Source organism: Brassica oleracea, chromosome C4, assembly GCF_000695525.1.
Source record: "Brassica oleracea var. oleracea cultivar TO1000 chromosome C4, BOL, whole genome shotgun sequence".
Taxonomy (NCBI): domain Eukaryota; kingdom Viridiplantae; phylum Streptophyta; class Magnoliopsida; order Brassicales; family Brassicaceae; genus Brassica; species Brassica oleracea.
Genome location: NC_027751.1, coordinates 36,537,232 through 36,554,979, shown reverse-complemented (window position 1 = coordinate 36,554,979; position 17,748 = coordinate 36,537,232). Strand labels below are relative to the sequence as shown.

The following is a 17,748-nucleotide window of genomic DNA, read 5'->3' as shown; positions in this document are numbered from 1 at the left end:
AAGCAGAACTCAGTTATCAAGAAGAAACATAAGCCTATTTTGAATGTGGCCAGATCTCTGATGTTTCAAGCACATATACATCTTGAGAATTGGAGTGATTGTGTGCTCACAGCAGTTTTTTTAATAAACAGTCTTCCTTCTCCATTACTTCATGTTTGTCTTTTTCGTTTTGGGTGTTTGTTATGTTTATCGCTGAAACTATGGTTCCCCAAACAAGGTACGCTTTTCACTTTTAAATTTTGGTTGTGTGAGTTTCAACTCCAATTTTTTGGCGCCTTCTATGGGAAATCCTGATTTTTCATGCTCAAATCACCAAACACCTAATTGGAGAAGATGTTGGTTGTCGTTAACGAGATCGTGATATTACTCCCAAAAAGGGAAACTGCATATTCTTATCTTTAGCAAATTAGAGAGATCTCCATGCAAAAGGGTAAAATTTTGTTTCAGAAGTTCAGCCAAAGACATTTTTCGAAAAGCCTTCGGAAAAAATAAAATTGTTTGTCACCAAAGTCACTGAGAAACCCTATATTGCTCGCAGAATAGGAAGCAAAGCAAATTATGGAACACATCCCTCACTCCTGTATGTCTTCCAAAAAGCTTTAAACAAAAAAAGTTGATTTCTCTCGAATGACTCACCTAAAGCCGCTGATAAAGACGAAAACAAGTCAAAGCAGGAGATCGTAGCCCTCATTGCTAGACCGTCTTCCAAAACTTAAGATTTTGGAAACGTTCAAGTGTCACTTCTGTCGCAATGAATTCCAAAATTTCCCGACATTTGCTAACTGCGCTAACTTTAGAATCTTAGAATCAGGTCCATAGTTCCCAAAACTCACAAAGGTCAACCCTTTGAAATGAGAACAATTCAGACTAATTTGAAATCACGATATTATAGCTCGTCGCAGCTTGTATCTTAGACTTTCAAATTCTACAAAAACTTATACTCATGACTATGAACCTTTCCTCGTCATCAGTTCGAATCATGAACAAAAGTATCGTATTTATTACAGAACTTCTCCGTAGTATCATATCAAAAGCTTTTACAGAAACAAGAGTTTTCCGAATCAACATTCATAGAATAATCTCGGGTTGTATGAAATGATTTTCGTAAAAATAAACTCGAAAATATTTTAAAAAACAGCTCCTGTAAATTAAACTCAATAACATTTTACAAAAAGGCTTCTTAAAATAGAAAGACAACATTTTATGAAACAGCTTTCCTAGAATAATCTCGACCACATTTTACAATATATTTTTCGTAAAATTAAATTTGACTCTATTTTACGAAACGGATTTCGTAAAATAAACTCAGCAACATTTTATGAAGCATATTTCATAGAATAGTCTCGACAACATTTTAAGAAAGAAGTAAAATTAAACTTGAAAACATCTTACAAAATAACTTTAGTATTTCTAATTGAAACTCAACGTTATACAAAACAACCTTCAGACAATCAAACAATATCATACTAAACAATCAACAGAAAACGAAAGAAGATGAAAAAGCCTAGAAACAAAACCAGTTCGCCCAAGGATCTGAGTAACTCGCCACAGTACGTCGTTTACATGACATCATGTCCTCACCCACTTCACTCTTTCCTTGTGCCGTTTCCCACTTCTCCTAGATGCTTTCATAAAATTCTTTTGATGCGAAAGAAGTAATCAAGTTTTACTAAATTCCACCATGTTGAGTAAAAAAATACTCATAAACATTCTAGAGACTTATAACAATATACAGCCTGCTTGATCAGTGTTCATAAAACCAACGGTACGAAGACTTGGACCGGGGATTGAAATCTCCTCATTGCTTCAATCTTCTCGTCAATAGTTCTGTTGACTACAAAAACAGCTATTCTTTTTGTTTCGGAATCAAGAAAATGCTTCCGACAAAGAAAACACTTACAACCTTATGCAATAAAAACTTAGACAATATAGTGCCTCAACGAAATTGTCCAATGAAAAAACGACAATCTAAAATTCGTTTAAATGCTAACGACGAACCAAAGCTTCAAACAACGGAGGCTCGAAAAAACTCTACAGCATCTCTTAACACCATTGTGCGTTTAGACAACCTGTAAGAACGACTTACTAATAACACGACGGTTATCCAAAGTCTTAAAGCAAATAAATTTTCAACATAACGAAACGAGTTTCGTATAAAACTGAAAATTATATGAGACATCTTCAAACACAAACGAGTTGCTTCCAGTTTCCGTAGAACCAATTGAACCACAGAAAAGCATCAAAAACAATTTGCGACAACGCAAGATCAACGACGCACATAGCAGCGAGCACAAGAAGGAAAAGACCTTCTCCTCACTCGTTGATCAGGTATCCCGCTAGTTAACCAATTCGTTGTGTTCAAGCAACCAATATATCGTGAGCGTATCTCGTAAAACCTCCGAATTGTTTTTCCGAAAAACATAGTGAAATAACTTCCGTAAAAAAAACGATGAGTTACACGAAACAACTTTCACTAAATATCAGAACAGAAAAAAAAAATTCTCGTACAATCTGCAAAAATATCACTCGTAAAACACTACCTTATCGTCTCTCGACGAAGTTTCGCTACAAAATTTTCAAATATCACATGAATCAGTTTGCGAGAAAACGAGGCCGTCATCGCACAGAATAATGACCAGAGATGAAGAGAGATCGTCCTCTCACACATTAAAGTCTCCTTGCTCGTCGACTTTCTCTCATTGCTCATTAGCATTACAAGTAATCTGCGAACAACGCGCTCCCATTACTTCTACATGAAACACTCCCAAATAAACGCTATTCAAAGCTTTCCGCGTAAAACTTACATGAAATATCCTTCAGCTAGACCAAGTTATGCAAAAACAAATTTTGGAAAAATGGAACGGGTATTACGAAGAAATTTGTAACATGATTTTTGTATAGTTAAAAACAAAGCAATATGATTCATCTTTCAAAAAGATTTTCAAAACCCTAATAATATGCAGCGTGGAGAGAAGATCATCCCTCAGCCATGCGGCTCATTGGCCTTGGCCTCACGCTCCTTTCCATTACGACGAGCAGACCACTATCATTCGAATTACACCAAATGGATTCAGCGTCAAGCTCTGTAGGCTTCTTCTTTCTCAGTGATGACTAAAGACAAAGTTATAAGAAAACAACTTTTATGTGACTAAAGGAAAGATTATATGAAACACTCATCGTATGATCAAAACCTAAAGTGCATAATTATTTTCTACTATATCGGCCTGATTCAACGCCAAAACGCATGCATACTTTGTCTAAGCTCCCGAATTAAACTCTATGGCCGTTGGAAAAATTCCTTAAAGCCCAAACAAAAAATCGGCACATCTTTAAGCATGATTCTAAACATGACCTTAACGCTTACACGGAATTGGCATGGTCTAACCCTCGATCTGCAATACCCTCGGCTATACGGCTAAACACAGCCTTCATGCCAAGATACTTCGGAAACAAAAAAAAAACACATATGAAACATCTATCTTTCTTAATATACTCAAATTTACCCTAAGAGAAACTCTGTAATTTTAAAGCGTTAGTTGTAATACTTAGGGGTCAAATAAACATGGATTGGGATCATCAATAAACTTTGGTTATCAGATTAAGCTACACCAAAAATTGAAAGCAATAAAAAAGAAGTAAATAACAACAGTTATAAGCAATGGAAGAAAGTGCTAGATCAAGGGAAATCAATAAGAAAATTATCAGAGTTTATGAAGCACAATTCCAAAACTCAAACCATAGCAATGAAGTCAAACAACTTTCACTTCAGAAACTATCTATGTCTAGATCCTAGAATCCCATATTTACTTTTCAAATTCAAACAATTCAGACAAGCATTAAGATCAGGTTTAATATGTTCACTAAATCCCTAAACAAAATTTCTTTCCGAATATTTAGCTCATGAGGATTAATTCATGCAATCAATAATGCTTTCACATCTACTAAAAATTCTATGATCAAGATATTGTCAATCCAAATTAAGCATTAAGAACAATCAGGATGAATAATAAAAGATAAACCATAACAACTCATTCTGACCATTTATCAATTCTTTGAAAACCCTTAAATCTAATTGGCGGTCTACTCAGACATGATCAAGGAATACAAAATCAAAGTCTGAATAAACTGCATAAATAAAATAAAGTAAGAGATACATGAGTTCAAGAAAAAATCTCTAAAAGAGTACTGACTTGTCTCTCCAAATCTAAAATTAAGGTGTATTCTAAACAATGACTTAGAATATAATATATAATACTAAAACACGTTTGTGCCTTTTTGAAATATTTTGAAACTTCATAAATCAACATTGGTTTCTTTGGTAAGGGTGGGTGTCGACCAACACACTTCATGGTGTCGCTCGACAACATGGAGAGATCACGACTCTAACTTGCCGTTTTCAGCTTCACTTCTCTTGATCATCCAAACTGCTTCAGAATCTACAAAGTACTCCAAAATTTACCTAGACTTATTTAGAGTCTAAAATAGACTCCAATTATATAATATAGACTCTAAATAAGGATTTAGATCATGGTCAAAACCAATGGAAACCATGATATATAAACTTCCCCAAACTTATCATTTGCTTACCGTCAAGCAAAACATAGTCTAAACCTGTGAAAGATGTTTGAAAACGCATGAACTCACATATTCTTTAGAATACACACTTTCACCATTACATGTTGCAAGCCACAACAAATGATACCAACCTTATAAGGTACTTCAATGTACTTGGCCTCTGTTTAGAAACCAAACCATTTCTAGCCCACAACTCATAAGAAGCATCCAAATTTACCACCACTTACCTCATTTAATAACCTTATGTGCAGTCTCATCGAGGGAATATCGATCAAATGACACATGGAATCTTACCAATTCAGGATTCTGATCTCACAACTGTATTAGTCTGTTTCTTTTCCTCTCTGTTTTCTCACTTTTCTCATTTTTTTTCTTATTTTTCTTTCTTTTTCATGCTCTGCAAGTGTAGGAGAGAAATGAGGTCACAAGAAATATTCCTATCCCTTGCTTCCAGCTTTGTGTGACCATCCATTCAGTATAAAATTGTGGGGTCATTGGAAATTTTCCAACCCCTTCACTCCAAAGGAAATCATCTCAATCTTTTCTTTTCTTTCAGTTTTTTATTGAATGGAAGAGAGAAGAGAACTATACTCACATAGACATATTTTTCAGATCTAAACGAGGAATCTGATCCAGTGTATATTAAGCCCCAAGATGAGAGATTGAAGTTGATTAATGTTGGAGGCTAGTTTTGGATCCTTCAGACACTCTCACAAGCATGAATGTTATCGGCCGATCAATCCAATTTGTTTTTTTTTTTCATGTAATATGTCATGAAGTCAATAACTCGAAAAATGGTGCTACTTAAATAGTTAGGTGATTAGTTCCAAGAAAATCTCATAGTTCCCAACTGACTTTATTTTGATTCAATAAAACGGCACAATTGACACTAAAAACAGAACACAATGTCAATAAATACATCTCTCAGACTTAAACAACATTGTCCCTAGTGTTATGGTCCAATTTTGTCATCCAAAAACAAAGAAAACCAAATAAAAGCCAAGAAAATAGAGTATTACCTGAGAACGAAGATGAGTGTCAACTGATACTTGTGGGTGTCGATCGTCACTCCAAGGGTGGGTGGTTGTCGACCAACACCAAGATGGTATCAACCCACACTAGATACTCTATGACACAAACTTTTTTTAATCCTAAAAACTTGGCAGTGGATTGCCTTCTGCCAAGCGCTTGTTTAAAGTCATTAGCTCCACTTTGAAGATCAGTTAGTCCAGAGATGAGATTGGGAACTTGCTAACAATTCTCAATGTCTAGTAGCTTCACAAAATCATTTCCTTTGTCTTTCAGTCTGAAGTGAAAAATAGCTCTAACTTTCGTGAATGGTAGTGATAAGCCTCTATTGTGCACCTTGTACCCAATGACGCCATATGAGAAGCCCTAAGGAACCAGTGTCAAATGAAGATAGTCCTTGATCCTTTTTGTCTTCGTCTTCTTCTTTTTCTATCACCCAGACTTATGAAATTGTATCCCAATGTCTCCATCTTAAACTTCTTTGACATTGTTCTTATCACTTTAGTATATCTGAGAAACAGTTACAGACAAAAGTTCATCAGATATCATAATGTACGTAGCTAGATGAATACCTCTTTGTGCTGGCACTACTTTGTAGAAGACATCCTCAGCAATGTTGGAAAATGAGATATTTCCTTTATGCATGTCAACACTGCTCCTGCTGTAGCCAGAAAATATTTTCCAAGGAAAGGAGGCATCGATGAGCTTCTCATCTCCAACACATGAAAATTAACGGGGACAATGCAGTTCTCAATTTTCACTTCTAGATTGATGTTGACACCAAATGGAGATTTGCTGGAAGAATCTTCAAATGTCAGTTTGACCTTAGGAGCTTCTCTGGTAAGACCAAGCTTATCAGTTATAAACTATCAGACAAATCTTATGATGAAAATTTAATGTTCTTTGTATAAGTACAAATTTCCGCTTGAATGACTATTTGTGTTATCCATTTACATTAAAATAATATGAGAAGTAAAAAAAAAAAAAGTTCGTCAAGTTCTCCTGTATAGAATTTCAATATGTTTTTGTTGACTATGAAGATTTTGCTGCAATTAAGATTTGCATCCATGCACTTCCAAACAAATTTTTTTATTGGATTTAAATTCATATGCCAAAATTTATATTACAACAAATCACAACTGATATTAGTTGTACAAGCTCAAACCCTGAAAATCACAGCACAACAAAAATTCAACACTCGTTCAAACACATGCGACTTTTAAGGGGAACACAACTGTTTTCTTAAACTGTGATTTACTGCTAGGATTAAGATTCCACTTGCATTCCATCGCCTTCGAGATAAAAGTTCAATTTGCTATATTTTCCTTCACGTATTTGAGAAGATGACTTCTTTGAAGAAAGGAGAGATGAATAGATTAATCTAATCACAACTGTTATTACTGAAACACAAACTCAGTTTCAGATTATTTTATTACTCAACTCCTTGGCAAAAGAAAAAGAAAAGGAAAAGTGATTTAACTTTTTAAACCCTGATGAAGCAAATCAATCAAAGACTCCATTTCATGTTTCTTGAGCGAGAAGCCAATCTCCACACCACCATTCCCATCTCTACCCTCCGCCATAGATATCGCTTCACCTTGATCGATCGACACAATCACAACTCTCTGCGGTTTGCCCCACCCGAAATCCAACTCGTACACTCCAAACCGGGTCGACCCGGCAACAGATAAAAGCTGCGCTCCTGGTGGAAGACTACTCATAAACGCTCCCATAATCTCCGGAAGCTTCAACGCCACCGTTTCATCCAATCCATCAACCGAATCACTAACCATCCTCGCAGCACTCAAGAACCCTTCTTCACCCATAAACGTCTCCGCCGTTAACGGCATTCCAAGCGACGCCGACACGCAGTTCCCGAAGTAATTCGACGGAACCGGCGGGTCAAGAAGGCTCCGACAATCCACCGCGAACCCGTACCCGACTGGTCTGTTCGGATCTCCGCCACGAGCTCTGACCAAACAAGTAAACGCGTACGAGAACGTAACCACAAACGTCGACAATCGAAGCTCTTTAGGTGACGAGGAAGCAGAAGATTCTCTCTTGAGTCGCTCTCGAAGCGTTTGGATATCCTCACGAGTGAGATCGAGAGTGAATCGGACGACGTCGGGACTAAGCTCCTGCGACGGAAGAATCTTTAAGCTCCGCGGGTTCTCTGGTTCTTTGCCGCCGGAGACCATTTTGAAGAAGGAACTCAACTGATTCATAATCTTCGTTTCGATATCGCCCGGAGCTTTTATGACCGTACGATCGTAAATCGGGATTAAATCCTGCGATACGGAAGCGTTCACCGTTTGGTCTTGTTGGCGTTTGCATGTGTTGGCCCAGAATTTGAGAAACATGGTTGTCGTTTTCCCATCTAAGACGGCATGGTGTGCGGTTACGCCGATGCAAAACCCTTGGTTTGGAAAAAGCGTGACTTGAAACGATACGGCTGAGGCTGACTCGTCGGAGACTTGTAACTCGGGCACCAGTGGGTACAACTCGGTGGTGGGGAACGGTTTGTTACCGGTTAAGAGTGAGAATTCTGCGTTCGACTCAGCCACAGTGAATGAAACGGCGTCGTTTTGGGAATATTTAAGGCTAGGCTTTTTGTCGAGTGAGTCCCAGACGAGTTTTCCGGCGAGTGGGAGGTAGTGAGAGAGGGATGAGGAAAGAGAGGACTTGAGATTGGGCACGATGACTGAGTCGAAGAAAGGTCGAGTTGCGTCAGCGAGTCGGTAGAAGATGACTCGTTGGACAGGGTGGAGTTTGTACCAGAGAAGATCGAAGAAAGTGAGCGAGAGAGTGAATGGCTCGGGTGAGTCAGAAGGGGTGACTCGTGACACGTCGATGACGTTAAGTGCAGACACCATTTCTTAAGTAATTCTGTGGTGAGAGATAAATAGCGATGAAAAACTATAATCTTTATATATAAAAGATATGTTCTGTACAAGGTAGAGAAATTCAATTTTGCGTAAACAAGAGAAAAATAATTAAATAACCATAAAGGATAAGAAAAAGATAGCCATAAGAAATTTCTAAAATCATTTTGACCAAAAAAAAGGAATTCAAATCTCGTCAATGAATAGTGATTTTTAAACTTAGTATAAGCTTTTTTCTATTTTACGACGGTGGCGTAATTTAATAATCTGGAGATGAAATCCATTTAAAACATAACTAAATGAAAAGTAAAATAAAATTGTATACATATTTTAGAATTATTGGCCGTATTTAACAAAATATGACAGTTCGTTATGCAAAAATTATCATTTTAATACTTTTCACGTACATTAAAAATATGATTGAAATATATATATGTTTTTATTAATTAAATATATTTAATAAACAATATTTGAGAAATAAAGTTATTTGTAAAATCATTGTAATTATAACTAATATTATGTTTAAAATAGTTATAAATTCATTGAAATTTTAAAATAACTTTTTCTGTAATAAAAATGTCAATATGACATTTTTTTTTAAAAGAGAATCCACTATATATTAATAGAGAAACATTTAAAAAGTTATAACTTTTAGTTTCTACTAATTAAAAAGTGTCATGCTGAGTTGTCACGCAATTTGAATGTTAATTTTGCTTACACGGCGGCTTGAGAATCAATTTCGAATTTTGCTAGTCTAAAATTAAATTGATAGAGAATGTTATATTATATAGTATGTCCATTATGAACCATTCATTTATAAAATTGAAATTATTATACAGTATTTCTTTAAATAAAACCTACAGAATTACCTAATGTGATTAAGATATATACGATAATTAATGATTTTGAATAATAAAGATTTATTAATTTCTATTATTTTTGTTTAATTATTTATTATTAAAATAAATTACACAATTACACTAATCATATAATAAAAATTTAGATTTTTTTTGTATTTGTTGTATTTTGAATTTTTCAAAACGAGTATAAATTATTAAAACTGTTAAAAATCTCACACAAACTTTTATGATCAAGGTTTAAAAAAATTTCTGTAATAAGATACAATGATTATTAAATCATATGAATAAATAATTTTATTTTAATAGGTGTTTATGTTAATATATGTATATATATTTCATATCGTTTAAATTAAACTATACAATATGAAAAATACGTACTTATATTTTGATATCTGCGCTGAACATATATTAATAAGTTAATTTTTTAATTTTGAAATTTTCATTTTTTTTTTAAATGATTATAAATTATTGAAACCACTAAACATTTCACATTAAAAAAATCGTTGGTGTAAAATTTTGGTACACAAATATGCAAATAATCATAAAATCATATAAGTAGAAACTTCATTTAATAAATACCCATATTAAAAGTATATTATATATCTATGTTAATATAATTTAATATTAATTATATATCATATACGATAGATAAAATTGATAGTTTTGATTTATTTATCCTAAAATGATTTTGAATAAACAAGAGAGGTCGTTTGATTTATATGTGCATTCCTATTTATTACATAATAGTAACTGATTTTTTAGTTATTTAATATATAATTATTATTTTATTATTTCATATGCAAAAAAAACATAAAAAGAAATAAATATAAGATATTTATTCTGCACAAGGCTCGGATCTTAACCTACGTATGTATTTTTTTAATAATTTTAAATCTTAACCATTTTCTAAATCTCAGGCCAAAAAAAAAATAACGAAATGAGAATAAACTCAAAAATCAATATTTGTATCGAGCAGTAACCAAAATGAAAAAAACAATACAAAAATGAGAAAAATATTGAAGATAGATAGGATTAGCACGTGAACGTAAACTTCTTATAACCATAATTAACTTTTCAATTGTTAAATCATGATATAAAACCGACTTGACATAGTTTCATTGTAACCAAATAGTAGGTCTGAGATTATTCGGCGTAAACATTAGGTTCTTATACGATAAATGATTTTTGACCTAAGATATTTTTAAAAATAGGATCAGCTCATTAGTAAACAAATTATGTAATTAACAAAAAAAAATTAAAAATATTGTTTAAGGGCCAAAAAATATTAATTCAATCAAGAATATAAATTTTATTTTTCTATACGATATTTATAACTAATTTTCATATAAATTCACCATGCGCAAGGCGTAAGTCTTATCCTAGTATTTATTATTAGATTAAATTTCAGACATATAACATGTGTAAGATTATTGACCTAATCTGAGGCTTCACAATTAGTAATTATTATTAGCCAGCTTCAACAAAATATTTGAATTGTTCTGAACTTTTTTTTGTTTTTATAAGACAAACTATATTTTTATAGAATACACATACTTCTAGTGGAAAAACACTATTATTTTAGTAAATTTAGAGGTGGATATTGAACCATCAAGTAATCCTTGACCACTCACATGATGATATAACTTAGAATCGTGCAATGTTTGGCTAATAATGTGCTGTATTTTTGCGTTTTATAGCTATCGGCCTAACATAAATCATTTTCGTCATCGTTTTGCTTGCTTTTTTTCTCGAATAACAGCAAAACAAATGCATTTAAATGATTTAATCGATAGCCAACTCCTTTTCGGTGTACTACAGTGTGTCAAAGCATCTTTAACTCCACTCTGTATTTTACCAAAAATTTGCATAAAAAATAGATCATAACCACTTTTTGTATGGAATAACCATTTTTGTTTATTCATTATTCTATTTCCCACTCATTTTACAGTAAAACATCGAATTGAGTTAGAGATGCTCTTATGGATTTTATCGAGTTGCTTTCCATACTTATTTCGAATTACTTTCTATTTTCCTGTTTGATAAAAAATTACTTTATTTTGTTTCAAAAAGTATTATTCTACATTTCTAATGTAAAATTTAAATATTAAATCTTTTTTTATCTTTTTAAATATCTAATAAATGTTTAGTTAAATTATTTTTATTTGAATAGTTGTATAATAAATAAAGTATATTAGTGTATTTTATTATTTTATTAATCTACGTGAAATACGTTTAAGTGACATTTTTTGTGAAATAGACAGAATAACATAAAGTATACACATCAAACGTAGGATGTCTGGGAAATGGTTGAATACAAAAAAGGATGTCTGGCAAATTTGATATCAAAATGGACAAATTGGCATCTCTTAATATTAGACTTGGTACAATTCAAACTTATGTAGACTTAGAATATTATAATCTTGGAATGATGAATCTCTATTATTTTGCCTCTCTTTTGCAAAATTATACACCATTTTTATTTCTTAATATGATTTTCAAACTATCTTTAATATGATTTTGGAATTAATTTAATAGATTAAATTGGTATTAATAATTTTAAAAGTTTTGTAAAAATAAATATATCACACTATTTTATATTTTAATTTTATTTTCCGCAATAATTAACATTAAATATAAATTTATTTTCATGTCATAATACAGTTAAATAAGTATTTAAGTATTTAACATCTTTAGCTAAATTTTTTATATATAATATGATTGAAATATTATATATATATATATATATATTTAAAGTTATAAACTCAATATGCTAAAATAAGTTTTAAAGCATAATCTAATTTTTTTTTTTTTTTTAAATTCTTTTAAGTTATCTATTAAGTGATAATTAATCGATTACAAATAAATATATAAAATACTTTTTTGTTGTAACTTTTAGTATTAAGATTAGAAATGAAAAACATAAGACAAAATATGGTGTTATGGTTGGTTGGAGCTGCCTTTACTACCGTTTTTCACTTGACTTTTGCTTTCTAATAGTTAAAGCTGGATTTGCGGAGTAACCCAAGCAACCCGCACCGTTTGACCGCTAACCTGCAGATCGAGTTTTTTTTTACCTAATATTTGTAAGCCTTTCTAGTGGAAATTCATTTTTGAGTAAACAGGGCAACAATCCTGATCGGATGTACTGTTTTGGTTTATAATAAAGGTATTATTAAAAAATGTAATTATATATATATATTATATAGGAGAATTCTTTCAAATACATTTTTTTAAGTTTTTGTCACAAAAATAGACTCTAAAAATTAAAATGACCAAAATAACATTTTTTATTTTGAAAATTTTAATTTTTAAAATTTAAATCATATCCCCAAAACTCCACTTCTCAACTCTAAACCCTAAACCCTAAATTTTAAATCCTAAACCATAAACCTTAAAACCCACCGCTTAACTCTAAACCCTAATGTCTAAATTAATTAACCATAGAGTATAATTGTATATTTAATTCTTTTGATAAAACATTTAAGTCTATTTTGGTCATTTTTATTTTTAATGTCTATATTTGTGATAAAAAAAATTTAAGTCTATCCTAGGAACAATATATATATATATGTATGTCTGTGTAATCAAAAATATAAAGACATAGTATTGTTTAAAAATAAAACTTTGAACAATAGGTTTTTATTTTAATAAAACGTTATAGAAGGTTGTAACTTAAAATGGAATGGTATCTTAAGTTCAAGTTAGGGTGTTTGAAGTATTTGGATTTTGGAGTTCCGTGCTGTTCCGGACGTCAGGTAAGACATTGGCGTAACTGAAATTGTCACAGGAGAAAGTGGTGTTCATGATAAATTTGGATTCTTTGGATGTCTTAACTTTTGGAATTTTCCATTAACGTCTTTTTTCCTATCTTGCTGACGACAAAATTTCCATTATTTGCCGATATTATAATATGGCAATTTGATATCTGACACCAAATCTAAGAACATATCATTATATCTGTAAATAACTAAACTTATATTTTTTTAGTAGTTTTGTTGAAATTAAAAATAAGCATACGTATTCTTTTTTTTTTGTCAACAATAAGCATACGTATTCAAAGGTCGTTTCTTCGCTCTTCATTTGGACTTTTAAATTCGGCGAACATTCAATTGTGTATTTTTCTACCTTCTTATTTTATATATTTGTAAAAGCAAGAATATCCATTAGTAAATATAAATTTAGAAGTCATGGGAGAAGAATGTGGTATGTATAAATATAAAATGGAGTTAGTGAAATAAAAAGAATGATATATGGAGAAAAAGAATTATATTAATAAAATGGTATTATTTATTACTTTTATTTAAATTTTTTTGTTAATATTTGTTTACAAATCACCTAATTATCAAAACGCAATATCTTTTATGATATGTATATAGAATCTTATATTTAAAGCACCACTACAAGAAATATGTACATTCTTAGCTCACGAAAATGTTATGGTAGGGCTTTCATAGCGTTTTCTATTATACTATGTCATCGGTAGCTATCATAGGTACCCCTTATACGATAGCATTTTTTTGACGCTACGAAATGCGTAGATACAATAGCAATACTTAGATGATGTTATTAACTTAACAATAAAACTATTTTTGTGTTACAAATTGATTATCAATTTATATTTTGTGCTATGATAGATCCTTATACAATAGCAATCGTATATTGCTATTATATTTTTTATTTATAGCACCGTAAAATACTATAAAATTATATTTATTTAATTTACACAATTGAATTATAATATAAACTAGATCTTGATCCGCGTCTCCGCGCAGATGTTAGATTTAACTTGCGTTCAATGTAAATTTATAAACCATTGATTTTATAAAATGTCTGTTTATATTTTTATGTTTTGTAAAATATATTTAGAGTAGAATATATTATATTATAATATAGATGTTTGATAATAATTTTTTATTTGTACGTAATATTATATTTATAATTTTATAATTTGATGCAATTTGATGTAATTGTAATATTCATATATGAACCTATTGATTTTTTTTGTTTATTTATTTAAAAATGATTTAATTTTTAACGGTTGGTTTTTATGAATTATTATTAATTTTGTGATATTTGGTTTTCTTGAAAATTGTATTGTAGCAGATTAATATGTACTATATTTTACAATTTGTTTTTTTCTTTTTATTTTCAGCAAAAAAAATAACAATTCAACTACAATTAATTAATTTAAATTTTTGATTTTTAGTGAAGTGGTAGATTTGTAAATAAGAAAGAAATGTAATAGCTAAATGTGTATATAAAAAGAAATATTTAATTTGTTATCCGTGTTTCTAAACAATTCTCATTTAATCTGCTATCCAAGTTTCCAAACGGCAGAATCTGTAAATGAGAAAGAAATACAATGACTAAATATGTAAATAAAAAAGATATTTAATTTGTTACCCTTGTTTCCAAACAACCTTCAAACAACTTTCATTATCTACTATCTAAGTTTTCAAACAATACCAAAAGGTACTTCAATAATATAGATTAAAACTAAAACTAATCCAAATTTAAAATTAAAATTTAATTATATTTATTAATTAAAATCAATTTACAAATAAAATTAGTTTTACAAAACTAAACCAGAAAAAAAAACTAAGTAAACCAAAAACTACTTAACCAAAATATATACTTAATTAACCACACCCTAATTATCTCTAAACCTAATCTTTCATTGCAATTATCGAACAGTTTAATGGCAAGAGAAAGTGAATAACCTTCTACATCTCAGCCTTGGAAACAAAGGACCTTCACCATCGACCTTCGACAGCTTCTTTGTTGAGCACACAGTGCGCAGATTAGACTCACTTTCTATAGCTCACTCTTTGACCTCATACCCTGTACAAGTATCAAGGAATACAAACAGACTTACAATCCTAATCTCCAATGGTGAGTTTAAACAGAAGTACAAAGTGAATGGATGAGGAATAGCTGAGAAAATCTTTGGCTCGTCGAGCCATCTTACGCCGTCGTCTTCCATGGTACGCTCCACCTCCACCATCTCATGCCGCCGCTAGCTTCCAGGCACCACCACCGCTGCTAGCTTACTCTGTCAACACAAATCAGAAAATATCGGACAATGAAGGAAATGAAGAGAATAAGACGAGAAAAAGAGAAAACAAAATCTGCATTTAGGAATATACGAGGCTGAGAGGAAGAGAAAGAGATAGACAGGAAGTGAATAAGAAAAGGAAAAAAAATCGATTAATTATATCCATTGGATTGAGATCGATAACGGTGAAGATTAATATTGTAGTTATCCTCACCATTCTCCCTCATTGGTCGAGGCTTTTTCAAATAGTTCTATTTTATGAAATAATTTTTTTTTTTTAAAAAAAGAATAATAGAAAGATAAGTTTGGAAAAAAAAGTATATATGAAAATCTATAATAATCAATGACAATTTATACAATATATTGGGTAAGAATTCATCAAATCTACTTAACTTTTAAAAATCTATTAACTCTTAAAATTTTCAAACTCCACACAAATTCTATTTCCAATAGGCCCTCTAAATGTTGGCTCTAGTGGGAATTTTAATTCCCTCTTAATGAAAATATGGCTCCAAAACCCAATTTTCGCTTCAGCTTAGTGAAATTTTACCATAGCGTTTATCTAATGCTATTAAATAGTACATAAATTTCAAACTTATCTATGATAGCAGTTCAGTAAAATGTGTTATAACAATTTGCTATCAATGTGGACTTTTTTTGTAGTGCATGTATTTAATAAAAGGAAAATTGCCACAAATATCACATTCATAGTATCACTTTTCATGTCTATGCTAATCACTTTTACTCTCACTTTTAATAAAGGGTAAAAGATACTTATACCCCTAGGGTTAACTAATCTAGACTTAGAGTTTAGAGTTGACAAGTGGAGTAGGGTTTTTGGAATGTGAAATTTAAGATTCTAATAAATATATAAATAAATACTTAAATTTTTTTAAAAAAATTTTTAAAAATAGTTTCAAACATAATTTTCGATTTTCAAAAAGAAATTTTCCACAAAAAGTAAAAAAAAAAAAAAATTTTGAAAAACAAAACTCAAAAAACAAATTTTTTTATAAAAAAATTTCAAATTTGAAAAAGTATAATTTGAAAACATAAAAAATTATTATTATTATTATTTTTTATTTAAATAATGATTATTATATATTTATTGAACAAGGGTATAAGAGTCTTTTGCCACTTAATGAAGAATATATTTTTGAAAATGTCTCTTTAGTGGTGGTAAAGATGAAAAGGGGTACAATTAAAGTGGTAAACATGAAATTTTTCATTAATAAAAACAAATTTCCTTTTATATAACTCAAAAGGAATTTAATATAAAAATATATAAAAAGGAATTTCCTTTTATATAACTCAAAACAAATAGTCTATATCAATTTTTATTAATTAAAGCATGTAAATAATAAAAACGATTTTTATATAAATCAAAAGGAATATAATGTAAAAAAGATAATATCTTTAGTATAAAATTATATCTAAACCCTATAATTTTTTTTTTTAAAAACTAACTATTTTATATTATATCCAACATGTATATATCATCCAAAAGGAAATATATTTAATATATAAATTAATATCAATTTCTTGTATATGTATAACATGTTTTTTCTTAATTCACGTTGGTTAATTCAGTTATTTTTAACGTCTATGAAATATGTTTTCTTATGATATTAAAATATATAATATGTCATTAGTAAAATAAATATATCAAATTAGTCAGAAATATCTTTTTAAGATATTAAAATAAATATATGGATGTTCATATCTCTATATAAGCAAACAAATAATTATTTCATTTAAAATTTAACCTTACTCATAAAAATAATTTTTTTTTTCTTTGGAAGACCACATCCTTAGTTTTTGTTATAGAAATTTATTCATCTTTGAATAAACTAAAGATCAAAAGGAATATCGTAGAGTAACTATCTTTATATATAAAATTAGATTTTTCTATTTTTATGACAAGTGGCAAAGGGGTTTGATGACATGTGTCTTTCATATATTTTTTTTTTTTACATTTTAAGTCTTTTTTCTTAAAGATTATTGCAATTTATCAAAGTACTTTCTAATTATGCACTATTTACTCTTTTAATTTTAACCATCTTTATATATAAAATTAGCTTTTTCTATTTTTATGACAAGTGGCAAAGGGGTTTGATGACATGTGTCTTTCATATATTTTTTTTTTTTACATTTTAAGTCTTTTTTCTTAAAGATTATTGCAATTTATCAAAGTACTTTCTAATTATGCACTATTTACTCTTTTAATTTTAACCATCTTTATATATAAAATTAGCTTTTTCTATTTTTATGACAAGTGGCAAAGGGGTTTGATGACATGTGTCTTTCATATATTTTTTTTTTTACATTTTAAGTCTTTTTTCTTATA

General features: G+C 30.2%; 1 protein-coding gene across 1 annotated transcript; it reads right to left on the bottom strand.

The window, feature by feature from the left end:
• Positions 1-6,952: 6,952 nt before the first annotated feature.
• LOC106343003 (phenolic glucoside malonyltransferase 1-like) lies at positions 6,953-8,527 on the bottom strand. The gene has a single exon (XM_013782097.1). The coding sequence runs from the start codon at positions 8,475-8,477 to the stop codon at positions 7,080-7,082; it is 1,398 nt and encodes a 465-aa protein (XP_013637551.1). The 5' UTR covers positions 8,478-8,527; the 3' UTR covers positions 6,953-7,079.
• Positions 8,528-17,748: the final 9,221 nt, after the last annotated feature.